We start from the raw sequence: 27,386 nt of genomic DNA on the forward strand, positions 1-27,386 counted from the left end.
ATGCAAATGAGTTTGAGCAAAAACGTGGAGTAAAAAAAACACTTTTCAAAACGGGTGGAATTTTGGGCGCAATTTGTGCCAGAATTGCCGATTGTGCCAAAAGCGGAAACTCTACCCAACTTTATCATTGAAAATACATGCAACATTCTGTCTCCTACCTTTAACTGTGATTAGTTTAATGGTCACCATTTTATGTGGTCCCAGAGAACTTGTGTAAACTCCTGCATCTTCAAACAGTACGGGGACAATCCTCACACTGAAGTTCTTGCCATTAAACTTTGTCTCTGTGGGCACCAGTCGACTCCCAAAGTAGGTCCTGTCTACATTGATGAGCTGAGATTTCGAAGCAGATGCTATTCTTTTCTCCTGATTTTGAAGATGATGTGACCTCCAGGTCCATGCAGCATGAGTGTAAGAGTGAACACAATTATCATAATAATCATAGCAAATCAGGGAGAGTTCACTCTGATCTGTGCCTGCCCGATAAAGTGTATAATTCTTCCTATATAAATCTGCGATAGAGAGACAGAGAACAACGTGTTATATTTTTACTGTTGTTGAGTTACAGAGAAAAGAGAGAATAATTATTGGCCACAATCATATAAGCCTATTTTGCATTTTGATTATCATAATTTTATTTGATCAAGTTTTTGTCAAAGCTATGAATTGTTTAAAAAATGTACAACTTGGGTAAATTCAATATTCATAAGGCAACAGCATTTTTTAATGAAACATTGTTGATTTTTAATACGATGAGATTTTGTGCCCTGGATGACTCCATGACATCACGGGCCCAACATTCTGAGGCTGGGCCAGTAACCTGGACTCCCGCTGGTGGCGGCTGCAGGCTGCTTAGTGTAGGGGGGTGGCGTGTGCCCAGTCAGCTTCACCTCTGACTGTCTTTGAGTGATTCGAATCGCTCCCATACCCCTGGGTTCTAGACACCGGACTTAGGTACAGGCGGCGATACAGAAAATCGAGTAGACAAGTGGTTTGGTGCAAGAAAACCAGAATTTTATTAAAAGCAGAATAAAACACAATCTTATGAGAATTACTGATATGGATACAGGCATAAACAATTACACTTAAATGGGAATGGGGAACACATGGCACATCGAGGGAAAAACTACTACATTAACAATCCCCTTATCCTTATCCCACCCCCTATACCTAACTAGATTAAGCTATGAGGGGCCAGGAATTCATGCTCACCAATCCAAAACCTGTTGCTTTAACTGGGTTGGTTTTGAGGTCCACTCTTTCTGTCCTTTGAGGTATCCCGTTGCCACGTGGTCACAGGGTGCGGCACTGAAGTTGTTTATGCGAAGCACCCTCCTTTTCCTCAGCTAAAGTCGTCGTCGAGTCGTGATGGGTCTTCTTCTTCTTCTTTCTCGGGCAGTTGTCGACGGTAATGTTGTGGTTGGGGTCGGTTGGCGGTCTTTACCATCTAATGATTTTGCTATCCAAGCTTCGAACGCCAGTTTATTCTTAAACTGGGCTATTATTGACCATTTAACAAACACCAGCTTATAACTAGGCCATTTGTCTTGATTTTGCTACCCATCCTTCGAACGCCAACTTATTCTTAAACTGGGCTATGGTTCTGGGGTTTTACTGTCTATGCATGTAACGCCAAATTATTCTTCAAACGCCAGCTTATAACTAGGCGTTTGTCCCCCACCGCGTCGTTCCGCTGCTCTTCTCTGCCCTTATTGGTTTACCGTATTCTTCGTCTCGTCTCGTCTGCCCATTTGTGGCCTGTGTGTCCTGTGTGCTTTCAAATCGGGTTCTTTTCTCCTCCCGCGTTTGGCCCCGGTGTAATGGGCGTCCTTGGTGTTGAGCGGCAAGGGGAGCGAGAAGAGGGCCCGCCACGAGGCCAGGGCACGAGAACGAGAAGCTGGAGGCCAAGGCCAAAGATGAGGGCAGGAGCAAGTGACCGATCACCACTGATGGGCCTACAATTATACCCGTTCTTCATTCCTTATCTACGCGCCAAATCAGGTCAGTCCTTTGTCTAACGTTTGGCAGGCTCGTTTAAAATGACTCCAGCCATTTACTTTAATGACTTCTGGAGTGGTTGTCTCTGTGTTTAATGGCCTCGATATCCTGGTTGTTTGTCATTTATGAATCTTAATTGTCCCATCCTGCCTTGATGGCTACTGTGAGCTGTTACCGATTAAATATGCAGAAACCTAATGGCCTCGATTTAGGCCCATTCTAGCTTGATCTGTTTCAAGGTGAAAGAATGCATATACTGTGTTTGCTTCAGCTGTCTGGCTCCACAAAGTCTTTTCACAGATTCATGCATTTTAAGTTTCGTTTCAGGTTTGAAAAAGTGCCTGCCTGTTTGCAGGGCCTTGCTTTTAAAATCCTGTCAGTTTTGGTCATGAGGTTACAGAAGCCATTTTGGGTACCCTGTTTTTAATAACTTGTTCATACAGGGTCCCTTTATCCATAACTTTGGGGAATGAGGGAATTTTGAGAACCCTACATTAGAACTAAATTTTGCACAGAGCAATTTTGAAATGGTTTAAATATGATTTTCTTCAGGCTAGTGCAATCCTCATTTACCTGGAATCAATGTTCAAAGAAGATCCCATGCAGAATTTCACGAATTTTGGCAAAATTCTGCCTCCAGTGCTCGCCTCCCCCATGTGATATGGGCACACGTCTGCTCCATGGGCCTCTCCCACTTTAACATAATCCTTAAAGCAAAGACGCGGTTGTTTGAGTTGGTGGCAACTAGCAGGTTTCTTCACTGTGAACATCTGTCTCCTTCTGTATTTGACATTTTGCACAGACTTTACACCTGTGCATTATTATTTTATTATCTTTCTTCCTTCAAATAACTCAGCAAGACTAACCCAGACTTGCTTTAATTGTTGCTGCAATAAAACTTGGCAGCTGAAAAAATTGGAATGTTGGAATTCCTTTCCTTATTGTCTAGGGAGCGATCATGATGCTGTCTTCCAGAAACATGGGGGTAATTTGGCTTTGTGCGATAGTGTAAAACGATTGATCGTGAATTGGCAGCATGTTTTACATCTCACAAAGTTGTCGTACTGTTGCACAAAGTCAAAGGGGGTATATTTAAACCCCTAAAATGGCTGGGTTTGGGTTGGGTTGGATGTTAACATGTTAAAAATCATAAACCAACCCCAACCCGCCCACTTCCGGTTTTTAACGTTGGCGGTGTAGGGGGTGGCGTGTGTGTAGTCGGCTTTGCCTCTGACAGGGTTTTGAGCGGTTCAAATCACTCCCGCACCCCTGGGTCCTAGACACCGGACTTAGGTACAGGCGGCGATACAGAATTGGAGTAGACAACTGGTTTGGTGCAAGAAAACTGTATTTTTATTAAAGGCACAATAAAATTACAACACTGAAAATTACTGGAATAGTTACAGGCATAGAAGAGTACACTTAATTAGGAATGGGAAACACTCGGCACATCGAGGGAAAAATCACATTAATAATCCCCCTACCCTTGTCCCACCCCCAATATCTAACTAGATTGCGCTATAAGGGGCCAGGGATTATGATCACCAATAAGGGTTTCTGAACAGGTAGAATCCTGTCGACTAAGCTGGTTGCGGTTTTGGGGTTCACTCTTTGTGTCCTTTGGGGCCTGCCGTCATCACGTGGTCCCAGGGCGTGGTGGTGGAGTCGTCTGTGTAAAGTACCCTCTTTTCTCCATTAGAGATAGGGAGTAAAGTCTTTGTTGGGCACTTTACCTTGTGGAGTGGAAAACTTCGGGTTTTGTTCTTCTGCTGGTGGCCTGGTCGTCAAAGTTTTGTTGTGGTTGGGGTTCGGTTGGCGGTCTTCGGTGTTGACTGAGTCGCGGTGGCCTAGATCACTACCTGTGCAGTGATAATGATCTGAAGGTATGGTTTACCCTGCCCTTTGTTACCGCAGTGCTCGTGGTCGTTCCTCGTGTGAGGCTGCAGTTGCGGCCTAGCCGTCTTCGGTCGAGCCTGCCCCACCGTGCCAGTCTGCTTCTTTGAGTTTCGAGTAACTCTGGACCTGAGCGTGTGCCTGCTCGTCCCCCAACGCTTCTCCACACTGCCCTTCTCTACTTACTCGTCGGCCTTGCCATTCATCTCGCCTCACTTGCCCGCTTGCTGCACACTTTTGGTTACTGGTGGGCCTGCAATTATACTGCTTTGGAGGTTGTTATCTGCGCGCCAAATCAGGGTTAGCTCTTTGTCTAATTTTTGGCGGGCTCGTTAAAGTGATTATAGTCGTTCACCTTAACTGCTTTTGGGGCGGTTCTCTCGTTGCTAAATGGCTTTAATATCTTGGGTGTTTGTTATTCATAATGTTTAATCAGCGTCTTCCTGGCTTGGTAGCTACTTCGAACTGTAGCCAATTATTTATGCAAAGGTTTGATGGGTTCAAGATTAAGGCCCCGATTTTTGGCTTGTGTGGGAAATGGTCGGGTTTCCCCAAATGTGGGGTTTCTGACACACGTAAAAAGGTTTCAGCCAGCTCCACACAATTTTCCCTCAATTGGCCAATTAATTCTCAGCATGTGGGAAGCCTTGCTAATTGTCTAAATCGAGTCAGAAATCCCCACGTAATGATGCCATCATTCGTGATGCTTTCAAAGTGTTCAGCAAGCTTCTCCACCTCTGCAGGCTTCTCAACCACTCTTGCACAATGGCAGAGGAGCCTGCACCAGCTGCTGCCAGCAGCAGAGGCCGAGCTGCGGCCAAATTCAACGAGACGTCATTGCAGACCTTGGTGGATGGGGTAAGGGCCCACAGGGAGGTCCTCTACCCTCGCTCAGGGAGGAAGAGGCCTCCCAAAGAGTCCACAGCTGCCTGGATGGAGGTGGCAGCAGAGGTAAACTCTCTGGGTGTCACCTGTCGCACCTGGCTGCAGTGCAGGAAGCGCTTCCATGACCTTCACCACACAGGGAAAGCAAGTATGAAGTTTCCATCACCCTCAACCTCATCCCCATTGCCTTTCCCCAACAGCACTCAGCTTCAGCAATCTCTTCTTCCACATCCCACTTCACAGTCACATCCATGCACCCTTACCCATTCCATCTCTCTCAATGCTCACATTCACATAACTATTCCACCATCCAGTCTTGTAAATAGTTTTAATGCCATCATTTTCCTGTACATAAAAAATCTGGTGCCAGCTGCTGCAGTTATGGTGTCTGTCATTTGGCGAATGGGGATGTCACATAGAGGCCTTAGGATAACTTGCAGATGACTGCAAGCTGGTCAAAGTTGTGGAAAGTGCAGGGATGGGCCAATGTCCATGGTCAGTTCAGAAGCTGCAGTGTTTGATGTACCAGGCTACGCAAATCTGCCCAGGATGAGTGCGTTCCTTGCATTCCGCCCAGCAATGTTCTCACGCACTGGTGCCGCTGGTTGGCGTGACTCTGCAGGATGCTCGTTTCTGTCCTCCCCCTCATCCTCCTCCTTCTCCTCCTCCTCAGCATCATCCTCATCCAAGGCGGCTCTGTGAGGAGCCTCTTGGACCTGCGGAATCGGCAAGCCACGACGCTGTGCCATATTGTGAAGCACACAGCATACCACAATGATTTTGGAGACCCTGGCTGATGAGTACTGTAGGGCTCGACCTGGTCTATCGAGGCATCTGAAGCGCATCTTCAGCAATCCGATGGCTTACTCGATAATGCATCTCGTGGTAATGTGGCTGGAGTTGTAGCGCTCCTCAGCTTCGCTGGTTGGTCTCCTCAACGGCGTCATTAGCCAAGAGCGCAGGGGATATCCCTTGTCTCCAAGTAGCCATCCTTGAAGTTCGTTTGGCGGACTGAATAGTGGAGGCACAGTAGACTGGCGCAGTATGAAGAAGTCATGGCAGCTGCAAAGGAACCTGGCACAAACATGCAAAATCACCTTCTTGTGGTCACACACCAGCTGAACGTTAAGGGAGTGGAAGCCCTTGCGGTTGACAAAAACTCCTGGATTATGGTGGGGTACCCTAAGGGCCACATGTGTGCAGTTAATGATGCCCTGCACCCTTGGAAAGTCTGCCAGCTGAGCGAATCCACGCGCTCGCGCCCTCACACTTGCGCGATCCCGGGTGAAATGGATGTGATTTTGCGCGATTGCAAAGAGGGCATCGGTTACCTGTGTGATGCATGTGTGTGCGGCAGCCTGGGAGATGCCGCTGATGTCTGCTGCTGATCCCTGGAAGGAGCCTGAGGCATAAAAGTTGAGTGCGGTGGTGACTATGATGGCCACTGGTAAGTAGTGTGGACCTGTTGCTCTGGGCTCCAGGTCTTGCCGCAGCATTGCGCAGATGTCAGTCACAAACTCTCGCGAAAGTCGGAGCCGCCTCTGGCACTGCTGCTCAGTCATGTTGAGGTAGCTGACCCTGTGTCTGTACACCCTGTTTGGGGGGTATCTCCTGCGCCGACGGCCGTCCATTCGCTGACCCCTTCTGGCTCGTGCTGCCTCAGGTGGGTGAGCCGCAGCCTGCCGCTCCAGCTGGTGCTGCTGGTATTGCTGGTGATGCTGCTGCTGGAGTTGCTCCAGCCTCCTCTGCTGTTGGAGATCTGCTAATGCCAGGAAGGGAAGGTACCAAAGGCCTCCCATGCTTCTGGCAGATGCCTCCGTTGAGGAGGCGCTGAGTTAGGGTGGTGAGAGGGGCTCCCCATGAGCTCACACTAGAGAAGTTTGTGAGGCTCCAACTTTCTATAGCTGTGCCTAAGCCTTCAAAAAGTTCCCTGAAGCCTTCATCAACAAGGTCCTGCAGCCTGCAAATGCTGCCTGTTTAAATCTCTTCAGTCCTCATTGACCTGCAGCTGCAAGCAAGCAAGCCAACTCTTTTCATGCCAGGTCTCATCAGCGGGGTTCCCCGCAGGCGTGTTTCACGTGGGGAAAGCCCCAAAATCGCAACGTCCCCTCAAAATCTACTTAAACAAGGTAATAATTAGTGATTTGTGTTCCGACGGCCAGTCCCGCCAGCGGCGGGCGGGACTGAAGCGGGTCGCGGAGAAACGGCGGTCCAAAAGTCGGATGGGGCGGGGAATCAGGTGGGGGGGGTCGTGACCCGCTTTTACGGCGATTTTTGGCCCCTGGCCGCCTGAAAATCCGCCCGACGGTTGGCAGAAAATCGGGGCCAACAAGTCTTTCACAGGACCAGGCATGTCAGGGTTTTCAAAGCCCTTTTGAATTTGGCCTGCCGTTTTTGCAGGGTCCTGCTTTCCAATCTTGCAGGCTTCTGCCATGAGGTCCAGAAGCCATTTTCTTTAGGGTACCCTTATTAATAACTTTGTCCTTCAGGGTCCCTTTATTACTGGGGTCAATTTTCTGGCCGCCGTCGAGCAGATTTTCAGGCGGCCGGGGGCCGAAAATTGGCGAAAAAGCGGGTCAGGACCCCCCCCGCCTGATTCCCCGCCCCGTCTGACTTTCGGACCGCCGTTTCCCCGCGACCCGCTTCAGTCCCGGCCGCCGCTGGCGGGACTGGCCTTCGGCACACTAATGGCCAATAATGACCTTGTTGAAGAAGATTTTCCGGGGCCGTTGCAACTTTGGGGCTTTCCCCACATCAACCCCGCCTGCGGGGAACCCCGCTGATGAAACCTGGCGTGAAGCTTGCCGGCTTGCTTGCTGTCAGCTGCAGGTCAATTGGAGAAGCTACGATTTAAAGTGACAGCATTTGTATGTTGAAGGACCTTGTTGTTGCAGGTTTGGGGCTTCTTCTTCAAGGCTTAGGCATACCTGTGGAAGGTTGGAGCCTCACACACTTCTCCAATGCAATCTCCTGGGAAGCCCCTCTCGCCACTCTCACTCAGCGCTTCCTCAGCGGAGGCATCTACGAGAAGTATGGGATGCATTATTTTCCTTCCCTTCTTGCCATTTGAGGATCTCCAGCAGCAGAGGCGGCAGCAGCAGAACCAGGAACAGCAGGATGAGCACCAGGAGCACCAGGCTGCTGCTCACTCACCTGAACCTGCACAGGCCAGAAGGGGCCAGCGCTTGGAAGTGGCTTGAGAGCACCTTGCTGCGCTTTAGGAGGCCATGGGGACCCGTTTCTGCACTGGCAGTCCTACTCAGAAGGACTTCCATGAAGATCTGGTTTCTCTGTTCAACAGATGGCCAACGCTCCTCAAGAGATGTCATTCTCTTATGAGCACTCACCATGTTTTCCGTACCCTGGCGAGTTATCTCCTCCATGGAGGTTGCCAACCTTTCCATGGTGATGCGTTCATGCGCCAATGACTCCACAAAGGCTCTGCTCATGGTCGCTATGGACTCCTCCTTTCGCTCCACACTCGCGACCCTGAAGACAAAACCTGCCAGAGACTCCTGCATCTGTGCATGGAGATCCATCACCTCTTCTCTTGCGGATGGACCCAGAGGCAGAGGGTCGACATGCAGTGCAGCTGAGCTGAGCTGGCAGAGTCCTGCGCCCTCTGACGAGGACTCTCCACTGCTGTCCCTGTCTCCAGAATCTGATGAGGCTCACTTGTGAGCTGTGAAACACCAGGTGACAACACTACTCTATGTCCTGAAGGTCCCCCCGAGGTGTGAGTGTCTGCGCTGCTGCTGGGTGCGCTTACTTCTGCTGACGCTGTGCCCTCAGAGGTTGGAGCTTCCTCTGAGGAGTCTGGCTGCACAGCCTCTTCCTCCTCCACAGTGAGGACGGGGGCTCTGGATGGTATTGTGGGGGAGTAAAGGAAGGAGTTAGAGATGTAATGCCAAGGTTCTTCTGGTGACTCCCAGCGAGTTGGCATCTGCTGACACCTGCATCCATGCAGCATTGGTCTCAGTGGGAGGCCTCTTCCTCCCTGACCTAGGGAAGAGGACCTCCCTGTGGGCCCTAACCCCATCCAATAATGCCTGCAGTGAAGCCTCGTCGAATTTGAAGGCAGCTCGGGGTCTGGCACTGTCCACAGCTGCTGCAGGCTCCTCTGCCATCCTGTATGGTTCATTTGGAAGCCTTCAGAGGATGCAGTGCTTGCTATGGACCTTGAAAGCACCACGAATGATGACATCATACTGTGGGGATTTCTGACTCGAATTGGACAATTAGCAAGGCTTCCCACATGCTGGGAATTAATTGGCCAATTGAGGGAAAATTGCGTGGAGCTGGCTGACCCTTTTTTAGGTGTGTCAGAAACCCCACATTCGGGGAAACCCGACCATTTCCCACACAAGCCAAAAATCGGGGCCACTAACTTTGGGGAATGTGGGAATTTTGAGAACCCTACAGCGGGACGGGGGACAGGATGACCAATCCACTCCCAGGAGATGAGTTGGTCATTTAAATATTATAATGAAGCGGCTTGCCTCAGATTTAATCTCCATTTTAAATTGAACCCTGGCCGGCTGGGATTCCCGGTCCTCAAGAAACTCAACAGCGAAAGGGATGCAAGGACTGCTGGATCCAGCAGGTAAGTGCCTTTCCAATTGCCTGCTGGATCCAGTTTACCTGCTCCCCCCGCCACCGACTCCCTGATCAGACACACTCCCAAGCCACAATCTCCCACCGACCCAATCCTTCCGATCTCACCTCCATCACCCCGGTCTTTCTAATCCACCCATCCCTTCTCTGCACTCCCCGCCTGCGGCCTCCGATCTCCCCATGACCCTTCCGATCTTCCCTCCGGCCTTCGATCTCAATCCACCACCCCCCCTCATCGACGCCTCCGATCTCCCCTCTACCCAAACCTCTGGAACTCCCTGCCTAAACCCCTTCACGTCTTGCTGTGTCTTCTTTGACCAAGCTTTCAATCACCTCTCTTAATTTTCTCACTAATACTGACAGCCACTTCATTCTGCCTCAGTGAAGCCTATTTTTTTCTTTCTTCAAGATGCTATGTTACTGAAAGCATTCACTGTTTTTGTTTTATACTCTGGTATCACAAAAAAAATGCATCAATTCAGATTCTCTACCTTCAGATGTTGAACTGCCTCATTTACTTTGACAATTCTAGACAAGAGAAACAAATATTGGCTGTAACCTTGTTCCTCTGCCCCACTTGCCTCTCGACAGTTGGTGAAGTGGTTCCCCATTCAGTTACCTGTACAGAACCGGGCCACATTAAAACCATCCGCCCTCCTTCCACACCCAATCTATTGATCTCAGATGCTAACAATCACAGAGCACCATAACTGCTGGTACAATTCTTGTAATACCAATGATGTTCAACCAAAGTCAGTCAGTGTTGTACCCGAGGTGTGTGTATTGGACGAGCGCTGAGTAGATATTCAGGGTGGACTTTAATGCTGTGCCTTTGCAGTGAGTAAAGTGAACCATATTTAGAAAAGAATTGTCTCTATGCTTTGGTAACTGATGAGCTGTGTGAGAATGTTGCTGTCTACCTTCAACTCTTTTGCTGTTTATTGTCAGATCCATCAAGACCTGGTTGTTGATATTTGCCCATTGTATTGCAATGTTATATTTACACCGATGTTTCAAAGAAAAAAATAAGGGCCCAGTCTGTAGTAAAAACATATGCTGTTTCTGTGCTCTCTGTTCTTTGTGTGTAACAGTGTTATTTCAGTAATTATTTAATAATTACTCTAAGGTAGTTCTGGCCTTACCCTGATCCACATCAATAGTCTTGATGCTATTTTAATAACAGTCTTTTTTCAACATTTCACACAAATGCAAATTCTTATCTTCTACTACAAAGTTCCACTCTCAGCTTTTCCCCTCTTCTCCCCCAAAGCCCCACTCCCAGCCTCTGTCATTTCCCTTTGCCCACCATCTCTCCTCTACATTGCCATCATTTCCATCCTTCCCTCTCTGTTCATGGCCATTGATTTCCTGCCCTTCCCTCTTCCCTCAGTCCTGCTCCCAGCTTGTTTGAAGCCAAGAGTATGCAGCAGCTGGGATCACTTCAAATAGCAGCAGAACTCGATTAGAAGTGGCATTGAGGGGAGAGAGGCCAGTTTTTTGTTCAATGCTGATATGTGCACCAGGCCCCCACATGCTGACATAAGAACCTAAGAACATAAGAAATAGGAGCAGGAGTCGGCCATTTTGCCCTTCAAGCCTGCTTGGCCATTTTATAAGATCATGGCTGATCTTCTACCTCATCTCCACTTTCCTGAACTGTCCCCAAAATCCTTTGATTCCCTTAATATCAAAAAATCTATCGATCTCTGTCTTGAATATACTCAACAGCTGAGCCTCCACAGCCCTCTGGGGTAAAGAAGTCTAAAGATTCACCACCCTCTGAGTGAAGAAATTTCTCCTCATCTCTGTCCTAAATGGCCGACTCCTTATTCTGAGACTGTGACCCCCTGGTTCTAGACTCCCCAGCCAGGGGGAAACATCCTCCCTTCATCTACCCTGTCAAGCCCTGTAAGAATGTTGTATGTTTCATTGAGATCACCTGTCAGTCTTCTAAACTCCAGAGAATATAGGCCTAGTCTACTCAATCTGTCCTCTTAGGACAATCCCCCCATCCCAGGAACCAGTCTGGTGAACCTTCGTTGCACTCCCTCTATGGCAAGTATATCCTTCCTTAGGTAAGGAGACCAAAACTGTACACAATACTCCAGGTGTGGTCTCACCAGGGCCCTATATAATTGCAGTAAGACGTCTTTACTCTTATACTCAAGTCGTCTTGTAATAAAGGCCAACATACTGTAGTGTCCGCGTATCAATAACACACGGACTGCAGGAGAACGGTAATAACAGGTGTTTACTGAACAGAGGGTATGCGGGAACTGAAAGTACAGAAGCCTGCTACGGCTTTATATACAGGTGTGGTCACTGCCGGTACTACAGTATAAAAGCAGTTCTCTCGTAAAGGTACATACACAACAATTCCTCCCCTTTTAGATAAACAGTACATAACATTCATTTAACAATTAAATAATAACTAATTACAATTACAATTTTCTCTGTACTATATACATCAACTGAAGTAATCATTTATAAATTCAGTCTTTGAGGAGGCTGCCTTTCTCGAGTATCCTGTTCTTGCGGCGGAGTCGATTCTGGCTCATTGTCATTGGTTGGTTCGTCAGCTTCCAATACCACTGATTCTGAGGTAGACGCAATCTGTACTTTGGGTTCATCACCAGGTGTGCATGCTCGTGGTATGGGTTTGACTTGTTCCTGTGACTCTAGAATCTGGTCAGCATGGCGTCTCACGATGCTCTCTCCAACGTCCACTGTGTACATTAGTGGTCCCTGCTGTGTGCATATCGTCCCTGGCTGCCATTTTTCTGTTCGGTAGTCGCGGGCCAAGACTGGTTGCCCTATCTTGAAGCTCCCGGTTGGCTTCTCATTGATGTGCTGGAATTGCTTATCCTCAACATCTCGTCTAATGTATGGTTTGAGCAAATCCAGGCGACATCTTAACCTTCGGTTAAAGAACATTATGGCTGGAGCTTGGTTGGTGATTGCATGTGTCGCATTCCGGTAAGCAAACAAGAAATTATCCGCCTTGTGTTGTAGTGGTATGTTGTCATTATACATTGCCTTTATTGCTTTTTTAAAGGTCTGAACAAATCTCTCAGCCAATCCATTTGTGGCTGGATGATATGGGGCAGATGTGTAATGTTTTACCCCATTATTCCTCAAAAACCTCCGGAAATCCTCGGACACAAACTTTGGTCCATTGTTGGAGCAAATCTGTTCTGGCAAGCCATTCCTGGCGAAGATGGTCCGTAGGACTGCAATAGTTTTCTCGGTGGTGGTGGAGGACATTTTGATGACCTCTGGCCATTTCAAATGTGCATCCACGGCGATTAAAAACATTGAGTCCATAAATGGACCAGCAAAATCAATGTGTACCCGTTGCCATGGAGATGAGGACCACTCCCATGGGTGTAGCGGGGCCTGTGGTGGAGCGTTTTGGACTTTCTGGCATCCTGTGCATCTCTTGGTCATATCCTCGATTCCTTTATCGATTCCCGGCCACCACACAAACGCCCTGGCTAGGCTTTTCATTTTTACCCCTCCCAGATGACTCTCATGAAGCACATTGAGCACTCTATCTCTCAACTTGGGTGGAATTACCACTCGGGATCCACACATCAAGGTCCCCCGGCACACTGACAGCTGTTCTCTCCTTGGCGAGAATGCTGGCAACAGTGAGTCGCCATGTGCTGGCCATCCCTTCACCGTCAAATCATAGACCGAGAGAGTGTCGGGTCATTTCGGGTTTCCCTCTGTATACTTGAGTTTGTAACAGGTAGACATTCGACTATGGTCGAATGGAATATCTCAACAGGGTCCACTGCAGGTGCTTCCTCCAACGTAGGCAACGGCAGGCGCGACAACCCACCAGCGTTTCCATGCTGTTTCGTACCCTTGTACTCTATGTCGTATTGATGTGCCCCTAGAAAAAGGGACCATCTTTGCAGCCGTTGCGCCGTCATCACCGGAACGCCCTTCTTTGGGTTAAAAATGGAGACCAGAGGCTGGTGATCAGTCAGTAGGGTGAATTTCTGCCCGTGCAGATAGTGATTGAACTTCTTCACCCCCCACACCAGGCTGAGGGCCTCCCTGTCAATCTGGGTGTAGTTACGCTCGGCTGAGGTTAACGAGCGCGACGCAAAGGCTATTGACCTCTCTGAACCGTCAAGGAATTTGTGTGACAGCACCGCTCCAATGCCGTAGGGAGACGCATCACATGCCAACCGAATCGGTAGTGTTGGATTGTAGTGGGCCAATACTTCTTTTGAATTGATTAGGCATTTACATTTCTGAAAGGCATGCTTACACTCATCACTCCATTTCCATGCTGCTCCAGTTTGCAGCAGGGCTTTCAGTGGGTGCAGAATTGTAGATAAATTTGGCAAGAACTTATGGTAGTAGTTCACCAACCCGAGGAACGACCTCAGTTGCGACACATTTTCCGGTGCTGGAGCCTTGACTACTGCCTCAATCTTGTCTGGGGACTTATGTAACCCCTCTTCATCAATCATATGGCCACAATACGAGATTTGTTTCCTGAAAAACTCGCATTTGGGGCAATTGGCTCGTAGCCCATATTCTTGTAAACTAGTGAGCACCTGCTCCAGGTTGGCAAGGTGTTCACTGTCATTTTCACCCATTACCAAGATGTCATCTGGGTCCCCGGGATCACTTGCAGGACTTGTTCCATCGCCCTCTGCCAAATAGCCGGAGCTGATGCTACCCCGAATACCAGTCGGTTGTACTGGTAAAGACCATTGTGAATGTTTATCGTGAGGTATTTTCTAGATGCTTCTTCTAGGTCCATTTGTAGATACACTTGGGCCAGATCAATCTTCGTAAAGTGTTTCCCTCCAGATAGTGAGGTGAAAATATCTTCTATCCGTGGAAGTGGATACTGTACTGTGTGCAGGACTGGGTTCACAGTTACCTTAAAGTCCCCACAGATGCGAACCTTCTTCAGCTCTCCAGGCATGCTGCTCAATGATTTCTTCATTACAGGAATGATGGGTGTGGCCCACTCGCTCCAGTCCACCTTGGACAGCACACCCGAATGCTCCAGACTCTCCAGCTCTGCTTCGACGGCTAGGCGGATCGCGTACGGTACCGGTATGGCCTTAAAAAATTTTGGGTTTGCGTTATCTTCAATTTTTATCATTGCCGTTACTCCTTTTAGAGTCCCAAGTCATTGCTGGAACACCTCTTTCGCATCAGTTAGAATTTTTGACAGTCGCCCAGGTGTGACGTCGTCATCCTTTTTGTCAGCCACAGTTAGCGCCTGAATGGAATGCCAATCCAATTGTATTTTTCGGATCCATTCACGTCGCAATAATGGTGGCCCTCCAACTTGTAGTATATATAGATACAGTTTCTGTGTTTCCTTGCCGTTGTATTTAACGGGCACCCTTATTTTTCCTCTGTGGTAGACTTTTTGCCCTGTATATGTCTTCAATACAATGGACGTGTCCTTCAAGGGTATGTGTGAGAATAGCCACTCATAGTCTCATCGATTCATGACTGTTAGGGCTGATCCTGTGTCCAATTCCATCTTAACTTGGGACCCTGCTATCATGAGGGTGACCCAAATGGTTCAGTGATCCTCCTTTGCGATCACGTTGTGTAACTTTAGACAACTTAGTCTCCTGCTCCCGGAGTCATTATCACTCTCCTGATCTTCTGAACTACTGTCTGTCATTTTTTTTACTTTCTTGTACTTTTCCTTAGTAGTTCTTTTAGTGTTGGTTTTCTCTCCCGACCTGCAGACTCGTGCTATGTGTCCCACTTTTCCACATTGCCTGCATACTTTGTCCTTAAATCAGCAGTCCTTCTGGTCATGGGTTGTTCTGCCGCAGCGATAGCACTTTTCTGCTCCATATGCCATTTCGCTGGTGCTATATTCTTGCGGTTTCTGTTGTATTTCCACAGCTCCCCGTGCTGCTGCTTCGTAGGATACTGCCACGCTGAAAGCCTTTTCTAGCTTAAGGTCCTTTTCCGAAAGTAGTCGTTTCTGGGTTCCTTCACTCTGGAGCCCGCAGACAAACTTATCCCTTAAGGTATCTGCCAGTCCTGCTCCAAACTGGCAGTGCTTCGATAACTTGCGTAGTTCCGTAAGATAGTCAGCATTACTCTCATCTTTGTGCTGGTTTCTTTTATGGAACTTGAATCTTTCTGCTATCAGCAGCGGTGTAGGGTTTAGATGTTCCTGTAAGATATTGACAATCTCTTCAAAGTTTTTCTCCATTGGTTTAGCTGGGGTAATTAAATTCCGCAATAGGCTGTACATTCTCGCGCCCATCAAATTTAATAATACCGATGCCTTCTTTTCATCGGCCACCCCATTTGCCTTGCAGTACACTTCAATTCTTTCCACATACGTGGTCCAGTCTTCTATTTCATTGTCAAAAGCAGTGATACTGCCACTCTTCAGCATCTTGGGTGGTTTTAAATGGCGCCTCCCGCGCTTTTCCTTCTTCCCCAATGGATTAAAATGGTGCCTCCTGCGCTTTTCCTTCTTCCCCTTGCTGCCAATGCTGCTCCTTGCATTATAAATAGTAATGGCAGCGCCCGCGGCTTTGGCGCGTCTCTCTTTTGTTAGTTAAATTCCTTAGTTTTATTCTTCTTCGACGCTGTCCACTGCGCGTCTCTTTTCCTTCCCCTCTTTTTATTTTCTCTAACGCTGCCCGGCTCTTGAGCACCGACCGCGCCCTGTGCGCTCCACCCTCTCGCTCTCTTTTCCTTCCCGACGACGCTGCATGGCACCCTTGCAGAGCCACTCGATCGAGCTCAAGCCCGCCGCAGTCCGGAAGGGTCAGCGCACTACCTGCTACCAGCACGATTTGCTGGAACACCTTGACTGGGGAGCCAAGCCCAGCTCTCCACAGCTTCCCCTGCGATTCACTGAACTCCGATGGATCACTGGACGGTTGCCTATGGTCGATGCCCGTTGCTCTGGCTTCGACCTCCAAGAAGCTTCTTTTCAGAGATGGATCCCCGTGAGGTGATGCAGTTATGCAGGTGAGTTCGAACCTGCTCGTCGCCACTGTACTTTCCGCACACAGGGCAGCATGGTGGCATAGTGGTTAGCACTGTTGCCTCACAGCGCCAGGGACCCGGGTTCAAATCCGGCCTCGGGTGACTGTCTGTGTGGAGTTTGCACATTCTCCCCGTGTTTGCGTGGGTTTCCTCCGGGTGCTCCGGTTTCCTCCCACAGTCCAAAGATGTGCGGGTTAGGTTGATTGGCCATGATAAAAATTGGCCCTTAGTGTTAGGGGGGATTAAATACGTGGGGTTACGGGGTTACGGGGATAGGGCTTGGGTGGGATGGCTGTCGGTGTAGGGACCGGGTGCTAGGGTTTGGATGATCAGCCATGATCTCGTTGAATGGCGGAGCAGGCTCGAAGGATCGAATGGCCTACTCCTGCTCCTATCTTCTATGTTTCTATGTTTCTATGTATCAATAACACACGGACTGCAGGAGAACAGTAATAACAGGTGTTTACTGAACAGAGGGTATGCTGGAACTGAAAGTACAGAAGCCTGCTATGGCTTTATATACAAGTGTGGTCACTGCCGGTACTACAGTATAAAAGCAGTTCTCTCTTAAAGGTACATACACAACACATACCATTTGCTTTCCTAATTACTTGCTGTACCTGCATGTTAACTTTCAGTGTTTCGTGTACAAGGACACCCAGGTCCCCCTGAACACCAACATTTCCCAATCTCTCACCATATAAAAAATACTCTGCTTTTCTATTTTTCCTACCAAAGTGGATTACTTCATTTCTCCACATTATATTCCATTTGCCATGTTCCTGCCTACTCACTTAGTCTGTCTATATCCCCTTGAAGCCTCCTTGCATCTTCCTCACAACTTACAGTCCCACGCAGCTTTGTATCATCAGCAACTTGGATATATTACATTTGGTCCCCTCAACCAAATCACTGATGTAGATTGTGAATAGCTGAAGCCCAAGCACTGATCCTTACAGTACCCCACTAGTTACAGCCTGCCAACCCAAAAATTACCCCTTTATTCCTACTCTCTGTCTTCTGTCCATTTACCAATCCTCAATGCTAGTATATTACCCCCAATTACAAGAGCCCTAATTTTGTTTAATAACCTCTTGTGTGGCACCTTATCGAATGCCTTCTGAAAATCCAAATACATCATGTCCACTGGTTACCCCTTATTCTATTCTGCTAGTTACAAAATCAAAAAACTCTAATAGATTTGTCAAACACGATTTACCTTTCATCAATCCGTGTTGACTCTGCCCAATCCTATTATTATTTTCTACCACGTCCCTAATAATAGATTCTAGCATTTTCCCTACTATTGATGTCAGGCTAACTGGCCTGCAGTTCCCTGTTCTCTCTCTCCCTCCTTTCTTAAAATAGTGGTGTTACATTTGCAACCTTGCAATCCACGAGAACTGTTCTAGAATCTATGGAATTTTGGAAAATGACAACCAATGTCTCTACAGTCAACTCTTTCAAAACTCTAGGATGTAGGCAATCAGGTCCAGGGGATTTATCGGCTTTCAGTTGCATTAATTTCTCCAGTACTACTTCTTTACTAATACTAATATCTTTCAGTTCCTCATTCTCGCTAGACCCTTGGTTGTCCACAATATCCGGGAGGATTTTTGCGCCTTCTTCTCTGAAGACAGACACAAAGGGCAGGGTTTTCATTGGGCCTTGGAGGCGGGATTGGAGACATGTGGGGGGTTAAAATCTCGAAATTGGGGGGCAGGAACTCATCATGCCCCCAACCCGCGTCCATGCCAGTTTGAAAGGAGGCGGATACCCGACCTGTGCTGGGACCCGCCTCCACGAGGCGGGAAGGGGATTAGTGCCAATTAACTGCCTGTTAACAGGTAGTTAACAGGCAGTTTTTTAGCCTAATTCCTATTTTCATAGCTGAAGTGTGGGATTCCCGACGGCTCCAAACCACGCCAAGTTAGCGAGGCGGACCGTCAGGCTGAAGGGCTTGGAGGGTTCGAGATGTCTGGTGTTCAGGTGATTGATGGGTGCATGATTGCAGAGGTAAGTGTGTTTGGTGTGTGTAAAGTGTTTAAAGAAGTTTTACTTACATTTACTTACCTTTACAGCCTTCCTTCCTTCAGGTCTTGGGAGTCCCTCATCTCACCGGCACAGAAAGCAGAATGGCCGCGAGCTGTCAAAAGTTGCAGCATTCAATTTTCTGTTCTGGAGAGATCTCTAAATCAGCCTGAGAGGAAAGAATTAACTTGAAGTACAGATTGTCAGTGTTTGACAGCTTCAAAGGACTGTCAAACGTTGATATTTCATCTGACAAAAGCTTTTGACAGATGAAATGTCAATCTGTGATATCACCTGTTGCCGGTGGCCCTTAATTGGCCTACTGAGCCCGCTGGGCGGGCTCAACAAGGTCAATCAAGTTAAAATCACGTGGGTTGGCGACAACTCAATGGAGGCGGGACTACAACCCCGAAAGTTGTAGTCCCGCCTCCTACACGCCTCCAGTATGAAAATCCAGCCCAAAGTATTTGCTTAATTTCTCTGCCATCTCCTTATTCCCCATTATAATTTCTCCTGCCTCAGCCTGTAAGGGACCCACATTTACTTTTGCTAATCTTTTCCTTTTTACATACAAATAGAATCTTTTACTGTCTGTTTTTATGTCTCTCGCTAGTTTACCCTCATATTCTATTTTCCGTTTCATTATCAACTTCTTGGTCCTCCTCTGCTGAACTCTAAAATCCTCCCAATCCTCAGGCTTACTACTGTATTTGGCAGCATTATAAGCCTCTTCCTTTGATCTAATACTATCATTAACTTCTCTTGTTACCCACTGTTGGATTATTTTCCTGTGGGGTGTTTGTGCCTTAAATGAATGTATATTTGTGGTAAATTATGTGTTAATTCTTTAAATGCTAGTCATTGCTCGTCCACTGTCATACCTTTTAATGTAGTTTCCCAATCTACCTTAGCAAACTTGCCCTTCATACCTACGTAATTTGCTTTCTTTAGATTTCAGACCCTAGTTTCGGATTTAACTAAGTCACTTTCAAACTGAATATAAAATTCTATCATGTTATGGTCACTCATCCCTAAAGGCCCCTTTACTAGAAGGTTATTAATTAACCCTTTTCATTGCACAATACTAGACCTAAAATAGCCTGTTCCCAAGTTGCAAAATTCTATAGATTCTGGGACGGTTCCTGCAGATTGGAGGATACCAAATGTAACCCCGTTATTTAAGAAAGGAGGGAGAGAGAAAACAGGGAACTACAGACCTGTTAGCCTCACATCAGTAGTTGGGAAAATGCTGGAATCTATTATAAAGGATGCAATAACTGGGCACTTAGAAACTAATAGTAAGATTTGGCAGAGTCAACATGGATTTATGAAAGGGAAATCCTGTTTAACAAACCTATTGGAGTTCTTTGAGGATGTAACTAGTGGAGTCGACAAAGGGGAACCGGTAGATGTGGTGTATCTGGATTTTCAGAAGGCCTTCGATAAGGCCCCACACAAGAGGTTGGTGGACAAAATTCGGGCACATGGAACTGGGGGTAATATACTAGCATGGATTGAGAATTGGTTAACAGACAGAAAACAAAGTGTAGGAATAAACGGGTCATTTTCAGGATGGCAGGCTGTGACCAATGGGGTACCGCAAGGGTCGATGCTTGGACCCCAGCTATTCACAATCTATATCAATGATTTGGATGAGGGGACTAAATGTAACATTTCCAAATTTGCTGATGATACAAAGCTAGGTGGCAGTGTCAGTTGCAAAGAGGATGTGAAGAGGCTTCAAGGGGATCCCCACAGGCTCAATGAGTGGGCGAGAACATGGCTGATGGAATATAATGTGGATAAATGTGAAGTTATCCATTTTGGTAGAAAAAACAGAAAGGCAGTGTATTTCCTAAATGGTGAAAGATTGGGGAATGCAGATTCTCAAAGGGACCTGGGTGTCCGTGTACATGAGTCACTGAAAGTGAATGTGCAGGTGCAGCAAGCCATTAGGAAGACAAATGGTATGCTTGCCTTCATTACAAGAGGATTTGAGTACAGGAGTAAAGAAGTCTTACTCCAATTATATAGGGCCTTGGTGAGACCACACCTGGAGAACTGTGTACAATTTTGGTCTCCTTACATAAAGAAGGATATACTTGCCATAGAGGGAGTGCAACAAAGGTTCACGAGATTGATTCCTGGGATAGCGGGACTGTCGTATGAGAAGAGATTGAGTAAACTATGCCTGTATTCTCTTGAATTCAGAAGAATGAGAGGGGATCTCATTGAAGCATACAAAAAATTATTACAGGGCTTGATAGGATGGATGCTGGGAGAATGTTTATCTTGGCTGGGGAGTCTAGAACCAGGGGCCACAGCCTCAAGATAAAGGGTAGGCCATTCAGGACTGAGATGAGAAGAAATTTCTTCACACAGAGGGTGGTGAATCTTTGTAATTCTCTACCCCAGAGGGCTGTGGCGGCTCAGTCAATGGATATATTCAAAACAGAAGTCGATAGATTTCTGACTAGTAAAGGCCTCAAGGGATATGGTGATAGGGCCGATGAATGGAGTTGAGGCAGAAGATCAGCCATGATCTCATTGAATGGCGGAGCAGGCTCGAAGGGTTGAATGGCCTACTCCTGCTCCTATTTCTTATGTTCTTATGGTTTCTCAACATACTGATTTAGAAAACTATCTTGCATACATTCCATGAATTCATCCTTCACACTATTGCTGCAAATTTGGTTTGCCCAGTCTATATGTAGATTAAAGTCCTCCATGATTACTATATACCCTTGTTACATGCACCTCTAATTTCCTGATTTATACTCTGCCCTACATTACATCTACTGTTTGGGCGCCTATAAACAGCTCCCACCAATGTTTTCTGCCCTTTGCTGTTTCTTAGCTCCCCCAAACTGATTCTACTTTTTGATTTTCACGCTAAGATCGTCTTTATCCTATATTTTATTATCAGGGCTAACCCTCCTTTTTTCCATTTTGCCTATCCCTTCTAAAAGTTATGTATCCTGGAATATTTAGTTCCCAACCTTGGCCACTTTGAAACCACATCTCTGTTATGGCTATGAGATCAAACGTGTTCATTTCTATCTGCGCTATTAATTCATCTATTTTGTTGCGAATGCTTCATGCATTCAGCTATAATGCCTTTAGCTTTGACTTATTTCTCTCTTTCCCTGATGTCACCTTAGTCACTGATGCCTTATTACCTTTGTTACTCTCTCTGTCCCTTCCTGACCCACTCTGCTTATTTTTACCCAAAAGTCTACTCTGCTCTACAGCCTTGACATTTCTCTCGCTGCTTTTAAATTTACTCTTTCCTGAATCCTCCCGCCCCCCACCTTCATTAGTTTAAAGCCCTCTCTACTGCACAAGTTATTCGGTTTGCCAGGACACTGGTCCCAGCCCAGTTAAAGTGGAGCCCATCCCAACGGAACAGCTCCCTCTTTCCCCAGGACTGTTGCCAGTGCCCAATGAACTGAAACCCTTCCTCCCACACCACTCTTTGAGCCACGCATTTAAGCCTCTAATCTGTTTGTCCTAAGCCAATTTGCGCATGGCTCAGGTAACAATCCAGAGATTATTACCTTTGAGATTTTGCTTTTTAATTTGGATCCTAGCCCCTCAAACTCCCTCAGCAGAACCTCATTCCTAGTTCTACCTATGTCGTTGGTTCCTACGTGGACCACGACAACTGGACCCTCCCACTCCAAGTTCCTCTCCAGCCATGAGGAGATGTCTTTAACCCTGGCACCGGGCAGGCAACACACCCTTCGGAACTCTCGGTCGCGGCAGCAGGGAATAGTATCTATCCCCATGACTATACTGTCCCCTGCCACAACTACATTCCCTTTCAGTCCCCCCACTTGAATGGCCTCCTGCACCATGGTGCCATGGCCAGCCTGCTTATCCATCCTACAGGCTTTTCCCTCATCCACACTGGCAGCAAGAACCTCATACCTGCTGGACAAGGGCAAAGGCTGAGGCTCCTCCAGCACTGCACCTGGCTTCCCCTTAACTGCCTGAGTTGCAGTCACACCCTCCTGTCCCTGACCACTAACCAGACCTGTACCACTACCTAACCTAAGGGGTGTGACAGCCTCCTGGATCAAAGTCTCCAGGTAACTCTCCCAATCCCTGATGCCCCGCAATGTCTGCCCCTCAGACTCCATCTCAAAAACTCTGAGCTGAAGTTCCTCAAGATTCAGGCACTTACTGCAAACGTAGTTGTCCGGGATCACAATGCTCTCCACAGACTACCAAATGTGGCAGTTGCGGCACATCACCTGCACTGCCATGCCTATATGACCTTGATTTGTTTAATTAAATTTAATTAAATTTGTAATTGTGTAACTTATTTTACAGTGTAGTTTCCTGACTACTTACTTGATGTAGATTAAGTTAAGGGTACTGAAATTAAATATCTACCTCTAATACAAAGTGCTACAAGTAGTGTAGGAAAAAGGAACAACTCCTTCCCTCTCTTCTCCGAATTCCCACTATTTCCAAATTCCCGACCAAAGCACTCTGTTCAAGTCCACTCCATTTAATCCCGCTCTGTGCAGATCGTATGACTGTAAGCATGAAGTGCTGATGATTGACATATATGACACCACTTTATATGTAACAGTTTTATATTAGTAACTCTTTAATATCTACTGTGAGGTAATTGCACTTACTTTGGGCCACAGAAAAATCAGCTTTTCCTGTGAGAATAATGGATCCATCTTCCTGCACTTCACACACGTACAACTTCTCATCCTCTACTGCAACATGTTTGACTATCAGATAGACTGTGTTATTTAGTCGGATCTGATCAGTGTTCCTCCTGTTCTGCTGAGATGAGTTTCTCTGTTTCCATTGAAGACTGACTGTATCTGAGAGTTTAGAGATGGTACAGCTGAGTGTAACATCACTGCCCACCACAGCACTCTCTGGACTTGACACAACTGTGAAAAACAGATCAATAAGGTTTAGTGTAAGTAGTGACATGTACAATCCAACGATTAGGTTCTAACTGACCATAGGATGAGCCCATCATCAGCACTTGTACCTGCTGCATTAAAGGGTCAGGCCAGATTACACACAAGTTCATTTTAAAAGTAGAATAACAAAGCGGGGCTGAAAATTCTCAGTCCAGCTCTGCCAGCGTAAGTGAGCCAGAGTGCGGCCGATGACCTTTAAACCTGACGCTGTTGGAGTATCTGGGGTCAGGTTAAGGTTACATAGATTGGATGACATTTGGGGAAGCCTGAAGGGATAATTACAAGTCCTAGCCCCTTTCGGGCCATCCCGGATCAGGCGTATTCCCCAGACATTCACCTTCAACTAAAGTTAGAGATAGCTGAATCCTAAAGGATGCTTAACTGGGTCTAAAGGTCCAGACTATCTCTCCTTAAAGGAAAGGAATGACCTGAAGATGTTGCTGTCCTCCAGATAGCACTTTTAATAAGCTTAGCTAGACTGTAACCTTCTGGATATTATGAGGGTCTGGAAAACTCCCCCAGAATTCTGCAACTCCTCACCAAAGAGATTGAGTTTGTTACAGAAGTACTATGTGAGACAATTCTAAAAAAATATAGATTTATTTAAGAACCGACATGTAACTTACAGCTGGTGATTCAATCGCAACATTAACTGTTCCAAATACAAATAGCTTACAAATCTTATTCTCAGAGATCCTTATTCTAAAATCTTAACTTCATTACATTTTTACGTTTCTTCGTCTATATTCCAGGATATCCACCAAAATCAAATACCTTTGATACCTGAGACTCAAAGAGTTGTAGGTTTACAGAGCCTCTGAAGCCAAGAATCGCTTTGCCCCTTCCAGCGAATTATATCTTCCCATTTGAAAGTTCTATATTTATACCTTTCTGCAGTGGTATATTCTTTGAAGTTTTCTGCTGATGTAAGCTAATTATCTCTAGTCATTTTTCTGTTGACTTCTTTCTATTCTTACTGTCAGTTCAGCTGTTAGCTTACAGAATTATGTCTGCTGTCTAGGTGTCTCAAGCTTATCATAAAAACAATGTGACAGCAGTGGTACTATTTGACATCATCTTTATCAAAATCTCCTGTTTGTATCTTTTGCATTTAGAACACCTCAACTGGTTATACCACAGACTTTGTGTCTCCTAGGTTTTCCAAGTTCAACTCAAAAACAATGTGATGACTGTTGCCTCCCGTATTTCATTTGACGTTATTTTTACAAAGGCTTTCTGTGCAATTCTTTTTACATGTAAATTAAAAACACCTCAACTAGGATGATCTATGCAATTCTTATTTACCTGAGTTGATTGTAACATATGATTGTGTCTCCTGTTTCATTTGATATCAGGTGTTTCTTTTACTTGATGTTATCTTTACAAAGGCGCATGTTTCTTTAATCTTTCTGTATTTCTTTCTGAAGTGTTGGTTTATAACACTTAACTGGGTATAGCTATTGTGTTCTTTCCAACCTGCAGACATCCTGGAACCTCCAACCTGCTGCTTCAATAGGGCTATTGTTTCAATGTCAACAACCTATCTTATCTCAAAAGCCTGTATGCTGTTTATAGCTTTTTATTGTTAAGGCTTCCAGACTTCCAGACCCAGTATGTCATGTTTTAATATGTCAAAATTCTGTTCATAGGATGGTGTATTTTTCTGAATATGGCTATTTCTTCACAAGCCGATCCCACAATGGACAGGTGATGGAATCTAACCAGAGGAGGGTGTGATGGAAATATAGCGCCCATATTATCAGACATGGAGAAGGCTCCAGTCTCACTCTGTTCTCAATGTGCCTCGCACACTTCAGTAAGACTACCCAACACATGCACTGGGAGCCTGTGCACAAAATCCACACAAAAGTCATTATGTTATATAAATTAGTGGGCTCCCAAAATGCTCCCTGAACAGGGCTCCAATCATGGAGCGCCCATGAGGAATGGCACTCCAGGAGAGGCTTGTTCTAAAAATGCCCACCCTGACTTTCAGTCCTGTAAGATTTGCAAAATTGTATATTATTACATAAGGGTCTATTGGCAGAAGAGGCCTTGTTTTTAAAGACTGTTTTAAAAAGGAAGCCCAGAAAAAGGGACACATGAAATGGCCACCAGGCCCCGTGACTAGCTTTTTGGACACTTTAAAATGGTTCCTGCAATCCCCAGACAGCCTTTGTGGATTCAGCCCACAGTAAGTTCTGGAAGGCCGTTTCAGAGAAATCGAAACCAGACAGAACACATACATATGGATTGGATGCAGATCCTGTCAGATCGGCCTGTAGATAAAGGCCATCTAAATGTTTACCCAGACAAAGGGAAACAGTTCTATATTCATAAGGGGAGCATCAAAGACCCATTAAAGACATCAAGAAGCCATTAAAAACAATACAAGGTCATTCCAGACCAGAGATGGCCCTCACCGGCCATCCCGAAAGCAGTTTAAATATAATAACTACCCCGTTGTGCTATAAGCCCGCCAAAAGTTAAACAAAGACTAACCTTGATTTGGCGGGAGATAGAGGCTTCTCTTGAGAAGTATATTTGGGGAACCCGGGGTAGCTATCAGGACGGCTCATCATCCTCCTTCACAGGTCACCAGCTCGGAAGGGTTGAAGAAGAAGAAAACGAGGCAGCCATCAAGAAGGTGATTCAAGTCTGCATCCCGCCCCAGGGTAACCATCGGGAGATCATTGACAAACCCCGGGCCGTTGACGAGACGAAAGGGCAGCAGCCCCACAGAAGAAATCTATTTGAAAATGGTAACCAGCTAGAGACCCCTCTAACCGTGGTCTCCATCCCCGCCAACATCCAGGCCTGCCAGTGTCCAGCCTGTCCATGACCTTCACCTCGAGGAAGAAGAGAGAGTGTCGCAGCCCGCAGCGCTGACCACGTGGAGACAGGATGCCTGGAAGGACCAAAACGCAGATCTGTTTCAAAAATCTATACTTTCCAACTGGATTGGTGAGCATGTTTCTGGCCCCTCACAATCTGATCTAGATAGGCTTAAGGGGGTGGGCATTTAAGGGGTAATTTTTTTTAACAATGAGTTGTCCCTCGATGTTCCGTGTGTTTCCCCATTTCATGATGACTTTTGTAAAGAATAATATGCCTGTATATATCCTAGCCAGTACTGTATTATGATTTGTTTTTTCCCTCCCATGTACCTTATTGGTTTGCAGTTCGATTTGTTCCTTTATGCAATAAAGTTTCATTTCGTTTTCATTAAATCTGGTCTATAGAGTTTTCTCTACATTGTAGTTCCTGCACCCATGTCCAGTGTCTAGAACCTAAGGGGCGAGTGGGTCGAACCACTCAAGGTTTTACTGTGCAAAAGAGAGAGAGAGGCCTCTGGTGAGAGAAACCTCTGCGAGACCTCTGAGAGAAAACCCCTTACAGAAAATGGCGACCACGGCAGGACACTGGCAGCAGGATTGCAATGTATCAGACCCAGGTTTGAACGGTCAAAATGTTATGGATGAGAGGATAGCAGATTATGTTTTTGGCAAGGTAAATCTCACTAAACAGTGGATTTCCGATCTCTTACTGGATGGGCGTCCGGTAGACGCAGCCATCAGGTGGACAGAGAGCAAAGAACATAAAAAGTTAGTGGAAAAGGCAGTGTGGCTGATGTGTTACAAGAAACAGGTCCAGATTTTGGACAGAGTCATTGCAGCACAGGCAGCCAAGATCACTGCCCAGGCAGCAGAAATAGAGGAAAAGGCCATGGGTGGGGAAAAACTCATCACAGCACTTCACGCGCTGAATCAGGAATACCAAGTTGTAGCCAGCCAACACCAGGCTAGAATAGAGTACCTGGAATGCCAGGTTATTGAGGCAAAGATCAATGAGGCGAGAATACGGGAGAAAAACGCCCGCCTCGCACAACAGTTAAGAGTGCAGGAGGAGAGAGTAGTGGAGGTCAAGGCAGCTTACAAGCTGTCTCTTGAGCACGGGTTTGAGAGCGTAGACCATGGCCCCTGCCAAAAAACCATAGAGAAC

At 46.5% G+C, this 27,386-nt stretch overlaps 1 protein-coding gene across 1 annotated transcript in view; it reads right to left on the reverse strand.

Moving 5' to 3' along the window:
* The window catches only part of LOC147114250 (uncharacterized), a 142,171-nt gene that overhangs the window by 48,100 nt on the left and 66,685 nt on the right, over positions 1–27,386 (reverse strand). The window contains exons 4-5 of the mRNA XM_085995940.1: positions 23,079–23,348; positions 159–512 (exon numbers count right to left, since the gene is read on the reverse strand). Of these exons, the coding sequence (XP_085852066.1) occupies positions 159–512; positions 23,079–23,348 (624 nt within the window). The remainder of the gene's footprint in view (positions 1–158; positions 513–23,078; positions 23,349–27,386) is intronic.

The sequence above is a fragment of the Somniosus microcephalus genome, chromosome 8 (genome assembly GCF_052327205.1).
Source record: "Somniosus microcephalus isolate GS21.2 chromosome 8, FLI_Smic_1.0, whole genome shotgun sequence".
NCBI lineage: Eukaryota > Metazoa > Chordata > Chondrichthyes > Squaliformes > Somniosidae > Somniosus > Somniosus microcephalus.